Genomic DNA, 12516 nt, shown 5'->3' with positions numbered 1-12516 from the left:
CGAACGGATCAAATGTTCGCCTCGCCACCCTGCTTTCCCCACTGATATTTACAGAAATCCACGAGAGTGCAGCGTCTCTGTTTTACTTTAAATATATATATATATATATATATATATATATCCTGGTGTCGGTGCTCTAATGTGACACAAATCGCTGATGCATGTGTTAAAAGATTTCAATCGGAAACGTGCGTCGTTTTATATGTGCTTGGGTTTTTATTTCGTTCTCAAAAAATGTCAATATTTTTAATGCAGCTTGTTTACTTTACCCCCACATTTCAAACGGGAGAGGTAAATCAAATGGTTTGATTCGCTGTTTGTGCTGTGAGTAACCTGCACGGAGAAGCTCTCGGAGCCTTAGATGCTGAATTTTACTATTCAGTTACAAATAATCCGCAAGGAGATGTAAATGATCAAATTAAAGCGATGAACGCACTAGCCTTCAGTTCTGTCTTCCGATTTTCAGATTGTAAAATAGAAACATTCAGTCTACATTGATGGAAGTTGTCCCATTTATCTAACTTAAATGGCTGTCTACAAGGCAAAGTACAAAACAGGAGTATTTAATGCAGGACAAGTTGCGTGTTGTTTGTGCAGTTTTGTACCTGTTTACAGCCATCGAGAGTTGTTTATTGCTTCTGTAATGTTATTTCAGAGATGATGTGTTAGTATCGCCAACAAACAGAGAGGGTCGTATTTTAGTTTATACCCGATACATTTTCATTTTTGTTTAGGATGAGTTAAACATTCACAAATCCCGTAATTCGTTATTTAAGTTGAAGACTTCCGACTGCTTCATATTAAAAAATTAAAATCATCAATAGTTGATATTAACAACTAATCGACCAATAAGGACAATTTACCGGCTGTTATCTTGCCAGTCATAGATTGTTGAATAATCAAAACAATTCATATCGACAGTTTAGCCTGCAATAAATGAGATGAAAAGTTATGGAAGGTTTTAGGATCCGAATCATTTAATTTTGGATAGGTAAGGAAGAATTAGCCAAAGATGTGGAAGTATCAAGGTAACATTACAGGTTTGCGTATATGAACAAAACATTGTAACACAATCGGCCTGCTGCTACTTTTAGATGCTGGTTCAGGACATAGTCTAACCAACAACATATCAATATATTTTATATGATATGTGCTCTGGGTGGCAAAAACTGAAGCTCCGAGTGATGTCAAATGCATTTCAAACCGAATTACGCAATTGACTCTTAGATCAATTGATCGAAAGTTGGTCTAAAGGAGTTTTTAGAATCATTTTAAAGAGGAAAGAGAAGAGAGGCTTATGAACAAAATTATAGTACAAGGCAATGACACCCGAAATCGTTCAATTTTGGTGAGGGTCCAGAAAATAAAATTAGAAGTGCACAATTACTTTGGGTGTATTGGGATGGTGAATATTTTGGAAATAAGGAGAGGCAAAGCCATAAAGAATATTAAAAACAAGTGTAAGAATTTTAATATATAGCTTACCTGGGATTCAGTGTGGCTTGTTTAGTAAAGGGTGAGAGATGAATGATCTTGTTATAAGTTAGAATGTGGACAACTGAGTTCTTGATCTTGAGGTTGTCAACAGAGGTACCAGAGAGGCCAATGGAGATTGTATAGGAATCACAAAGGATGAATAGATTTTTTAACAACAGACAAGATAATGGTGGTGGAAATAAGCAAAATTCCTGATGTCACAAATGAATGGTTCAAAACTTATTTAAAGACAATCTGATGCAGTTACCAAATATAATGTTTGATTTGGTTCCATGGACCAAAAACCAAACTTTTTTTTTGGAAGTCTTTATTACTGGACATCAGCAAAGCAATCGTGGAAACAATGGATAATCAATAAATTGGTAAGATGGAATGTGTTCTTGCTCACCATATATTCAGTAACTTTTATATTTTAAGGTAATACTGGAGAAGATAGCATGTAGATAGAAAAATAAGAGGGACCTAATATATGAATGTTTGGGGGACCTCAGAGGTATATGTGAAGACTTTGCAAGAGAAACCATTTATTATGTTTATATGATGCCACTGGGTAGCTAAACGTTGAATAATGCAAGCAAAATCCGAAGCAACAAGTTCATGGTGTAGGTTGTTGGAAGGGGATAATGTTATCAGCAACATTAATAAAATTTTCCTTCTATGTGAAAATGAGCAAAATGCATTGTTGTTTTTAAAAGTTTACAAACCTGTAAAGTAGAACGCAATTTGTAATATGGGTTCTATTAATAATTTAGTGAATTTGTCATTTCATTCTGGTCACTAAAGGCTTGAAAGCTGCAGACTTGTGCAAAATGGGTCACTGAGATTTAAATCAGTCAACCTTTGCTTCATTATTACAAACAAATGACAGATGTGCAGACCTAATAAATGCTTTAACACAATATAAATGTGTTTAATGAAGGAGTCAAACAAATTCAGTTTAATTCTTTATGCCAAAGAGGTGTAGTGGCTGAGTCATTAAATATTTTAAGCAGAAGAGATGATATAGGTCTTATGGAAATCAAAGGCACTGCTGAGCATAAGTAAGGCATGGTGAGGTCTGCTCCTGCTCCAATTTTTTTATCATATGCTTTTTCCCCTTATTTGACTCATGAGAAATTACAGTGCCAAACTTTTAACTTGGAAGTAATTGGAAATTTATTATCATTAAATTATGTGATCTAAAGCAAAAATGTACTAATCAAGTTTGTAAATTCTTTCATCTCCAGGCTAACCTTTGTGAAATGTCTTGAGACAGCATAGCGGCAGCATGTAGATAAGAAAAAGTAGGAGGGACCTTGTTTGCATATATGCTGGGGGTACACCAGAGGTATATGTGTAGACATTTGAAGATAAACTAATTATTTTATTATATGGGGCCACTGGAGAATTCAAATGGAACCTAGACAAGTATAGTCTGAACTAAAAAGCTAGTGGTGTATATTGTTGGAAGAAAATAATGGGGTCAACAGCTTCAGTGAAAAAAACCCATTTTCTTCTACCTGAAAGTGAGCAAAAAGCATTGTTGCCTTCAAATGTTTGCAAACCTGGAAAGTAGAACTGATTTTTGTAAAATGCTGGTGGCATATGGGTTCTATTCATGCATCTTTTGCATAGTACTAGAGATTATAAAATAACATTAAAGAAGAGACAATTATGTGTTTTAGTATACTTTTAGAATTGGCAGAAAGTTGGTATAAAGCCAATGTTCTATTTTTTTTAGTAGGATGTGTAATACTGCAACAGCATCTCTGTTGGGGTAACTGTTTTTTCTATACATATATCCAATTTTGCAGGTCACACTAAACAGAGAAAGTAGTTATTTTAAAAGATAGAACCAAGTTGAAAAGAATGGTGATTAGGAGACTGATCAAAATTACAGCATAATAAATTCATTGTAAGGAATTATAATTACATCACATTTTATAGAATGACAAATATAAATGTTTTAATTTGATTAGTGAGAGTCTAGGTATTATGTGGGAGCAATTGTGTCCTCTACAGAGATCATTAAATGTGAGTGAAAAACTGTATTTAATAGAAGCTAATGGAATGTAGATTTAATACAGGAGAAACTAAAAATAAAAGTGAGGAAGATTAGTTTTGGACATTGGTGTATGTTTATTATTGTTATGTGGCAAGAAAACAGAGTTTTGTTTAGTTCAATAGTTCCATTTAATAACAGAGAATGTATATAATAGACAACCTGAAATTTGCTTTCCAGCCAGAAAGATTATTTCATATGAGTACATTGAGGCAGTCCAAAAATAAAAAAATTAAAAATGCAGAATATAGTGGTACAGTTACAGAGAAAGTGCAAAGCAGATAGACAAAGTGCAAGGGCCATGAAGAGGTAAATTGATAGACCAGTTTATTGTTAATCATATAATAAGTCGAACTCCAGAAGATTTTTTGATGTTATATATTGTATAGTGCTAATATTAATGAGATTTAAAGACGTGTTAGAAGGATGAGATAATTGTAAAATAGATTAAGAGTAGGGCATTTAGCATCTCAACTCTTTTCTATCATTATACATGGTATCATTATACATGATACATGGATCATGTATCACATGTATATCGATATCCAGTTTTATACAATCTTCTTTGATATTTTTGATGAAAAATTATATTAAGCTCAGATCTATAAAACTGGGTCAGTTGACAATATCAAGAGTTTTATTTTTGTCTATTAGGGGTGTTGATTGTTGAACAAAGTCAGGTAAAGGGAATTGAGGTACCAATAGTTGAATGATGAAGTAGATTCCAGCATTATTGCTGGTTACTGTGATGGTGTTGGTTATGGAAGACTTCTCCATTATCAGTGGAACAGAACATATACAGTGAGCATATCTTTAGTTGATCTCTGCACCACTTCAACTAACCCAATTCCATTCACACATCAGTTAATATCAATACACCTACCTTTGTAGTACAAAACATTGAATATAGTCTGTGTTGCATAAAAAATCTGTCTGTTAAAGATTATTTCAGTCTGGGGTTTATCCTATAACTGGTGCTCATTGGCCAGTTTATTTTCATTTATGAACAAGAGAAAATCTGAAGATGCCTGTTTTACGGAATTCACATACAAATGCAAATGCTTTCTTTTTGCATCACAATCTCAGCATAAAATTTACCTGAAAAACTACAGTGGAGGTCTGTTAACATTCAGAATAATAGTAGTGTTATTTCTTATATAGGCTTTTCAGTCAGCATGAGTATTAAATATTGAAATGGTTACTGTTTTTAAAAGTAGTTTTCAAGGTTAGAGTTGGTCTGTGCAGCAATCTTTAAAGGCAGGTTGAAAATAAAAAAGTTCCATGTGCAAACTTTCAGACCTTTGATTCAACAGCACTTGTCTTGTATTGTGTTGAATTTATAGCATTGATGAATATTAAACATGAAGGATCAGTACTAAAATATTCTGGCAAGTTATGGTCTGGCTTACCAACTAATAAACCACAGCATAGACCTATAGGATAAAAAGAGATTAATAAATAACTTTAATAAAGTTCTAGCTTTTGTTTTTTTTTACAGATATACTGTTCGTGGCCAACACACTGAAATATCTGTATGCGTTTAAAACAAGTGTAAGATCAAGAACGTCAACTATTGTTACTTCAAAGGAAGACAAACTTAGAGTAACCATGACTACCATACTGAATACCATCACGTCAGAGAAGGCACAACAGAATATATCGTGGATTGGTTGTCCTGTTCTTCAAGGCTACTGCGATAAAATATGTAAAAATCGGTAATCATGAACACTTCCTGGATTATTGTTTGTCCATGAGAATGCAGTATTTATACCAGCAACCAGGAGGAAAAAAACTAACGTAGAACTTGGGAGATCATTTAAAATGTCCACAAATATCCAGAAGATTATGGCAAATTGATCGAGGTTCAAGTTGACATTGACGCCTACGCAGCTGTGGAAAGATGTACGATTTTATCAATTGTTATATCTTTGCTTCATATATGTATGCTCCACATGTAATGTTGGTAATGGCAATAGAGACAGGGAAGGGAAAAGGTGTGGAATAACTATATATATTACTCATGAACTATTAATCCATATCAATATATTAAATACGTTACTTACAATCAATATAAATTAGGATTAAAGTGTTGTTTCAAGTTTATTAGAAGGTGGTGAATTCCGGAATCGCATATTGTATTAGTGTTAATCTTGGAATCAGAAAATTTACGACAGGGGCCATTCAACTCATCATGATGGTGCCAGAAAAAACCTAATCCCACGTTCAAGCACTACTTATGCAGCCCTAGTGAACAAGATTCTTCAATAGTACACCCATTTTTAAGTATTATATAGATGTCAGAATTTTACACCCTTTGAACCAATGACTTCCAGAGCATCATCCTCAGGTGATTATACGCCTTTTGTTTTAATGATGAATTCTATGTCCCAGAATTTTGACTGGTAGCTAGAAACATTTATATATTTGTTAGTTATTCCCATTTACCCCCCTCTAGGCCCTTTAAAGCCTTCTTTTGCTTTTGTTCCAAAGAGTACAACCCGAATCTATGCAAAGCTCTACAGATGCTGGAAATGTGAAATAAAATCAGAAAATCCTGGAAGTGCTCCGCAGGCCTTCTGGTAAAGATAAATATCTAATGATGAAAGTCAAAAGACCTTTTGTCAGATTTGAAACATTAATTCTGTTCTTCCTTCTTCAGGTATTATCAGACTTGCTGAGCATTTCTGGCACTTTCTATTTTTATTGCAGCCTTTTTGATATTGTCCCCATCACCTCAATTTTGTAAGTCTTGCAAATTATCTTCCTAAATCTCCCTGTACCTCCCTTAGTGCAATCATCTCTTGGTGATAATGTGGCCAGAACTATGTGAAGAAATAAGTCATGTCAGAACATAATTCCAAACTATCTTCTCTACTCTTACATTTTATGCCCAGACGAATAAGGAAAGAACACTGAATACCTTTTAATGGTCTTATTGAACTGTCTTACCTTTCAGCATCTGACGGTACCCTCCAAGATCCCTCTCTGCTCCCACGCCACTCAACAGTTTTCTTCCATTTGTTGACTAGTACCTCCCCAAACGCATTGAATGGTTAATTGTATATTCATAGCACTGCATTTAATTCATAGCGGAGAAACCAGCCAGTGAACTGACCTGTGATATTTAAGGTCAACACAAACCATCTCCTGCATCCAACCTCATTAGCCTATCAACATGAAAACATTAATAAAGCAACCTACCTTGGTAACAAAGAGGTCTGTTGAAGTAGCACAAGTGAATGATTGAACATGTGCGCTTAGTAGCAATTGTGTATTAAAAATGCCTATTTATAAGTTCAATTGGGAAATTAAGCGCCAGCAACATTTTGAATGCTTACCAACAGGTTTAGAGAACACTGTTGAGTGCGAGGATTCCGCTATATGATAAGCAATCGCTAATGTTACCCCTCCTAATTCTGATTACCTAGATTATAAAAAATAAAGAACTAACAATGTCACCTAAATCTCTCAACCCGTCACACATTTCTTGGGGCGGGGCGGCGGAGCGCTAAGGCTGAGCGAGAGAGAAAAATCAAGTGAAACGTTGTGATAAATCTCAGTTTGATTCAGAAGCTGGCAATGCAAAACACTGATACATTACGAGAAGGATATCAATAGAATTTTTAAATAGGTATAGTAACAGAAGAAGTGTTGTAATTTGTAATGCAATCACTCTCGGCTGGCTGTCCGTGTCATGCCAGGATTCCTGACGGCTCCTCGCTAATTCCTGCCAAAAGTATCAGTGGATTTCTTGTTTTTAATCTCCCATGATGCCTTATTCGATTATTGTCAATGCTCGCCATCCCGTACCGGCTGTTAAACTCTTTAGTTTTAAACTGAGGCATTCAGTTGAGCCCAGACAGCAGCGGAGAAATAAAAGGAGAGTGGAAAATTGTCTCCTTCGAACGTAAAGGGCTCAACGTTGAGGTACTAAAGTGGTTTTAATCGTTTCTTTTATTCTTCCTGAAATGGCACAATGACGGCAAAAGTGAAGAGGCTTAGAATATGGGACATGCAAATGGTTACTGCTGACATGGGAACTGTGGTTGCAATGTCCACCAACCGTGTGGGTTTACTGATCTTTGTCTATTGCACAGCACTGTTTTGGTGAGTCCGTCTTATTTACATTTCTCTGATAAGTTAGGCAATTACGTATTTTGTTGAATTTAATATATATATTTTAAAAATACGTCATATTTGAGTTGACTACCGCAAGTGCATAATAAACACACTTACATTGCTAAAGTCGTCCTTGACCTCAATATTAATTTTGTATTTACAGTATAGGAGAGACGCTCGGAAAAAAGTCTTCTGATCATGACAATGAAGTAAGAATACATTCAGAAAACATCACACGTATTCTCGATAGACTTCTTGATGGATATGACAACAGGCTACGTCCCGGGTTTGGAGGTAAGCAATAGGTTTTCTACATAACCATTCGTCTAGCAATAAATTCAAACCTTTTCGCAGCCTCGTATGACGTACTTCTCAGTTGATATAATATGAAGACTAGCCAATCGTAAATATTTAAATTCATCAGTCACGTGCTCGTATTAATATTTCTGTATTTTAAAGTAATTTTAGAATGCATTACCATTTGTAAAACATTGTTGCTCAAACTTTGAGGGCTTTTTTGGTTCTTTCCATGTGACAGTTGAATAACCGGTGTATTCCCATGAACAGCCAACAGTCGTTTACATATGGTTTGATCTTTTCTAGGTCCTGTCACTGAAGTGAAAACCGACATATATGTGACAAGTTTTGGTCCTGTATCTGACGTTGAAATGGTATGATACTTACAATGGTCGATACAATATTACTAATATTTACTCTACCAAAGAAAAACACAAACCAGAATTGCTCAGCAACACCCGCCTCCAATTTTACTGACGGCGGACACATTGTTATCGCTTTTATTATTTTGGCATCTCGGGAGAATATTATTCGAGAAGATTATTCTCTTTAATCTGTTTGACTATCCTGCCGCTAAAAGTATCAGTGATCATCTTTTCTGTTTCCAACAATAAGCGTTATACAAAATACTGCAATTGTTAAAAAACAAAGCTTTCCATTCTTAAGGAAGCCAAGTAAATAACTAAACATGTCAAATCACGAGAAAGTTTTTTTTTAGAGCGGATACTGACACTGGATAATCCATTGAGCTGTTGTAGCTTTGTGTCGGTAGGTATTAGAGATTTTGGATTATGTACATCAGACACAGTGATTATTTTGGCTTCTTGCAGTTAAAGTGATGCAATGCGCTATTTTAAATACTGTATTATTCTTTTACAGGAATATACCATGGATGTCTTCTTTCGTCAAACTTGGATTGACAAAAGGTTGGAATTTGAAGGGCCCATTGAAATCCTTAGACTGAATAATTTAATGGTCAGTAAGATTTGGACTCCGGATACTTTTTTCAGAAATGGAAAAAAATCTATTGCTCACAACATGACTACTCCCAACAAGCTTTTCAGGATCATGCAAAACGGCACAGTACTTTACACAATGAGGTTAGCCATAATAGTTTGGTGAGGCATTGCATTGCCCCATTTTACACTTAATAATAACCTTAAATAAACCTTTTCTCTTCTAATAATAGACTCACCATAAATGCTGCGTGTCCTATGAGATTGGTGAACTTCCCAATGGACGGACATGCGTGTCCCTTGAAGTTCGGCAGTTGTAAGTTATGTTCATGGCTATGTGAAGTTTTTACATATATAGTTAAGGAGCCGAGGCGTTAGATCAACAGAGCTTGAATAAATATACAAGGATTTTGAGAAACTTAAAATCTTGTAAGGCCATCATTGTACTGATTTTAGGAAGTGTCAAAGTCTACTCACAAAAAATGGCAAATTGCAGATTACAAATTCGAAATCAGTATGAAAAAGTCTTGGTGTTAGAGAATCAGCCCTGACATTGCCTTATGAGTCAGAAGTTATTGGTTAAAATATGAATTAAGAGGCTAAAGTATTTAATTTCAGTTGATGCTTGGTGCTCTGCAAAATGTAAATCTACTTGCAATTGAATGTACTATATCCCTTAGTTTAGTGCTATTCAGAATTAAAATAGATTTTATCATTTGTGCCCTGTCCAATGTTTATTTATCACCATTAACAGATTACTTGATAATTATCACACTGGTGTTTGTGAGAGTTTGTCATGTATAAATTTCTGCCACAATTTCTAAATTAGAGTAATAAGTAATTTATCATTCATAAAGTGTGTTGTGATACCCGTGTGTATCTCTGTGAATGCAAATTAATTTTGTTTTTTACAAACTAATAACAAGATTTCAATGAATTACGCAATATATATTTTTTCAATATATGTTTTCACAGTTTTTTGCTAAGAGCATTACTTTAAGAAGCAAGTTTCAGCAGAACATGATTTGGCTACATCCAGTACCATAGACTACATCCTTAAGTACACTGTCAGTTGCTTCCCATGTTAACATCTTGCATATCTTAATGTTGTCTAAGGTTGCATTTTCATTAGAAAATCATGAGGGATTCATATAAACCAATGTGAACTTTGCAGAAGCATAAAATTATCAGTGTAAATTTGAGATCAAGGCTAGACTTGAGTTTCAAGTGAAAAATAATTATAATTTTCTAACGTGGCTAATATCTTTTTTTTAGTTTAGCATCACACTTTAGCATAAATACAATGCAAAACAAAATCTTTTTAACGAATTGTTCATGCAATATTTTGTAAAATCACTGAACTCAATTTTGTTGATATAACCAGGAAAGTAAACAAACTAAGAACAATAAGGTGTGGAATATTTACACCTATAGCATGGGTGAACCTCACTTTGGGTAGTAGTATAATTGTGTGATAATAAATTTGCATCTTTTGCACCCAACTTGATTTACTTTTCCATTAAGATTGATGGAGAAACAAATTGGTGGAAGTCAGTCAGCAGCTCTAAGTTACCAGTTTGCAGAGTTATGCAGGATGGGGTTGTGGGTTAGAGATAAGTCTCTAGCAAGGGAGGTATAAGGCACTTCTTTCCTCCACTAGCTTGCAGGTCACTCTTGAGCAAGATGTAGCACCTGCTTAGCCCACCAATCAGGGTCATGTGAAGTCATTGGAGCATGTTATGGATGGTGAATAGCTGGTGCACATTACGCGTCCGGGTTATGTGACCACTGACACAAGGCAGACAGTATCTGAGAGTATTGATAATGACTGAGGTCACCTTTCCTATAAAGACACTGCCCAGAAGTAAGGAATGGCAAACCACTTCTGTGGAAAAAATTTGCCAAGAGCAATCATGGTTAAGACAGACAGAAGACTATGATCACCCATATCATACAGCATAGCACATAATGATGATAATTATGATGAATTTCATTGTAATCTGCTTTGAGTGTGTGTTATTTTAAAACTTCTTCCCTCTACTGGAGTTAGAATCATTCAACATTATGGAGTTTTAGGAGTTGGTGCTCTTTGTCCATGTTGTTATTCAACCATTTTTCTTCCTTGAGCACTAATAGAGTCAGTCCTGAGGTAAATTCATTGTGAATTCTAACCCTTCCCTAAATTCTCAGTGATAATGAATTTTATTATGGAGAGATAATTTGACAGTAATTACTAAAAATGTATTTGTTCATCCAGGTTTCACTATAAACTAAAATGCAGCAGAGTATAAAATTGTGTTTTTTTTAAAAAAAAGCAATGTTCAACGTAAATAACCAAACAGCTCTCTCTATATATCCTTTTTTGCAATACAGAAGTTATCTTTTCAAGCCATCTAAATATTATCTATGCACATTGATTGTGTATTTAAAAGCATCAATAATGTTGGAAGACTTTGTATTTTTAATGTAACTTATATTATTGCCGTAGAAATGCATTCAAAAGAAAAGGAAATATATTATTTAATCTTTTATGCCTGGTATTTGTATGTTTGTCTAATCTGAGCAAAACTCTAACTTTTGATGTTAAAACGTGAACATTTTCTACCACTGGTTAGCAGAAGCAAGAACTCTGTAGAATTTTATATGCTCAGTTCCAAACACACTATGGTTTTAGTGTAATTACATGTAACGCACATTTACTATTAAGTGTCAGCAGTGCTTCAATGGTAATGCACTCTTTTAGTATGAAGACCATTACTCCTGTCCTAACCAAGATCAACCAACTCAATAAATGCTGAGAATTATACCTGGATAAGGTAATAAATGCAATAATAATAAAGGGACCACTCATTATATACTGCAGAACTTCACAAAAATATTCAACATAGTTTATTTCCAATGATTTATGAATCCTTTAAAATACTTACATTCTTGTTCTCATTTATTTCTCTGTCATACCTTGTAACAGTAGGGTTAAATATATGGACTAGTGACATTTTTTCCTCTAACTCATTATTGTCGTGTTTCCAAATTTCCATTCTCTTTTCAGTATCTTGTTAATTTCCATTTCTCTCAAAATCTTCCTTCTTTACATCAAATTGATGCCCCGCTTTGATTGTTTTCTTTTTCTTGTGGCATTCATAGACTTTGGCTAGCTTCTTATCTTTCTGTTCTTGCAGCTCAGCTTGATGTTCCCTTTCAAGCTGCTCTCCCAGATTTACTCTCTAAGGGGAGTTTATGGTGCTTGCCTTTTTTTTGCTGTTAATGTGATTGGTAAGTCATGCAAATACACAACAATGGCCCAATTTTCTATTCTGTTTTGAAGTCTAAAAATATTATTTGTCCCAAAATCATAATGAATTCTGAAATAAAGTGATACAAGGCCTTACTTGGGAAAATATATATATATCATCAACTTTTATTTAATCAGAATGCATGCTGATTCATAGTAGTTTATTTACTGTAATTCAATTCCTTTAGTGGATTTTTAATTTGTCTGTTCCTCTGTGGTCTTGATATTCTTAAATATTCAGTAAATATCCATTGATTACATTGAAACTTAAATATGATAAATGCTTACAAAGTGTTACAAAATTTGTCAAAATT

At 34.5% G+C, this 12516-nt stretch overlaps 1 protein-coding gene across 6 annotated transcripts in view; it reads left to right on the top strand.

The window, feature by feature from the left end:
• The window catches only part of gabra6b (gamma-aminobutyric acid type A receptor subunit alpha6b), a 40502-nt gene that overhangs the window by 902 nt on the left and 27084 nt on the right, over positions 1-12516 (top strand). For 3 of the 6 annotated variants that reach the window (XM_073067264.1, XM_073067262.1, XM_073067258.1), the window contains exons 1-5: positions 7126-7645; positions 7821-7951; positions 8261-8328; positions 8834-9054; positions 9144-9226. In XM_073067264.1, the coding sequence (XP_072923365.1) occupies positions 7515-7645; positions 7821-7951; positions 8261-8328; positions 8834-9054; positions 9144-9226 (634 nt within the window). In that variant the 5' untranslated portion in view covers positions 7126-7514. Of the gene's footprint in view, positions 1-114; positions 189-1627; positions 1860-5036; positions 5441-7125; positions 7646-7820; positions 7952-8260; positions 8329-8833; positions 9055-9143; positions 9227-12516 lie in introns of those variants that run through there. The other 3 variants (XM_073067261.1, XM_073067260.1, XM_073067259.1) reach the window with 3 other exon arrangements.

This window comes from Hemitrygon akajei, chromosome 15 (genome assembly GCF_048418815.1).
Source record: "Hemitrygon akajei chromosome 15, sHemAka1.3, whole genome shotgun sequence".
Classification (NCBI taxonomy): domain Eukaryota; kingdom Metazoa; phylum Chordata; class Chondrichthyes; order Myliobatiformes; family Dasyatidae; genus Hemitrygon; species Hemitrygon akajei.
Note: the sequence above shows the minus strand (reverse complement) of the source record. Positions and strands in the feature narration are given on the sequence as shown.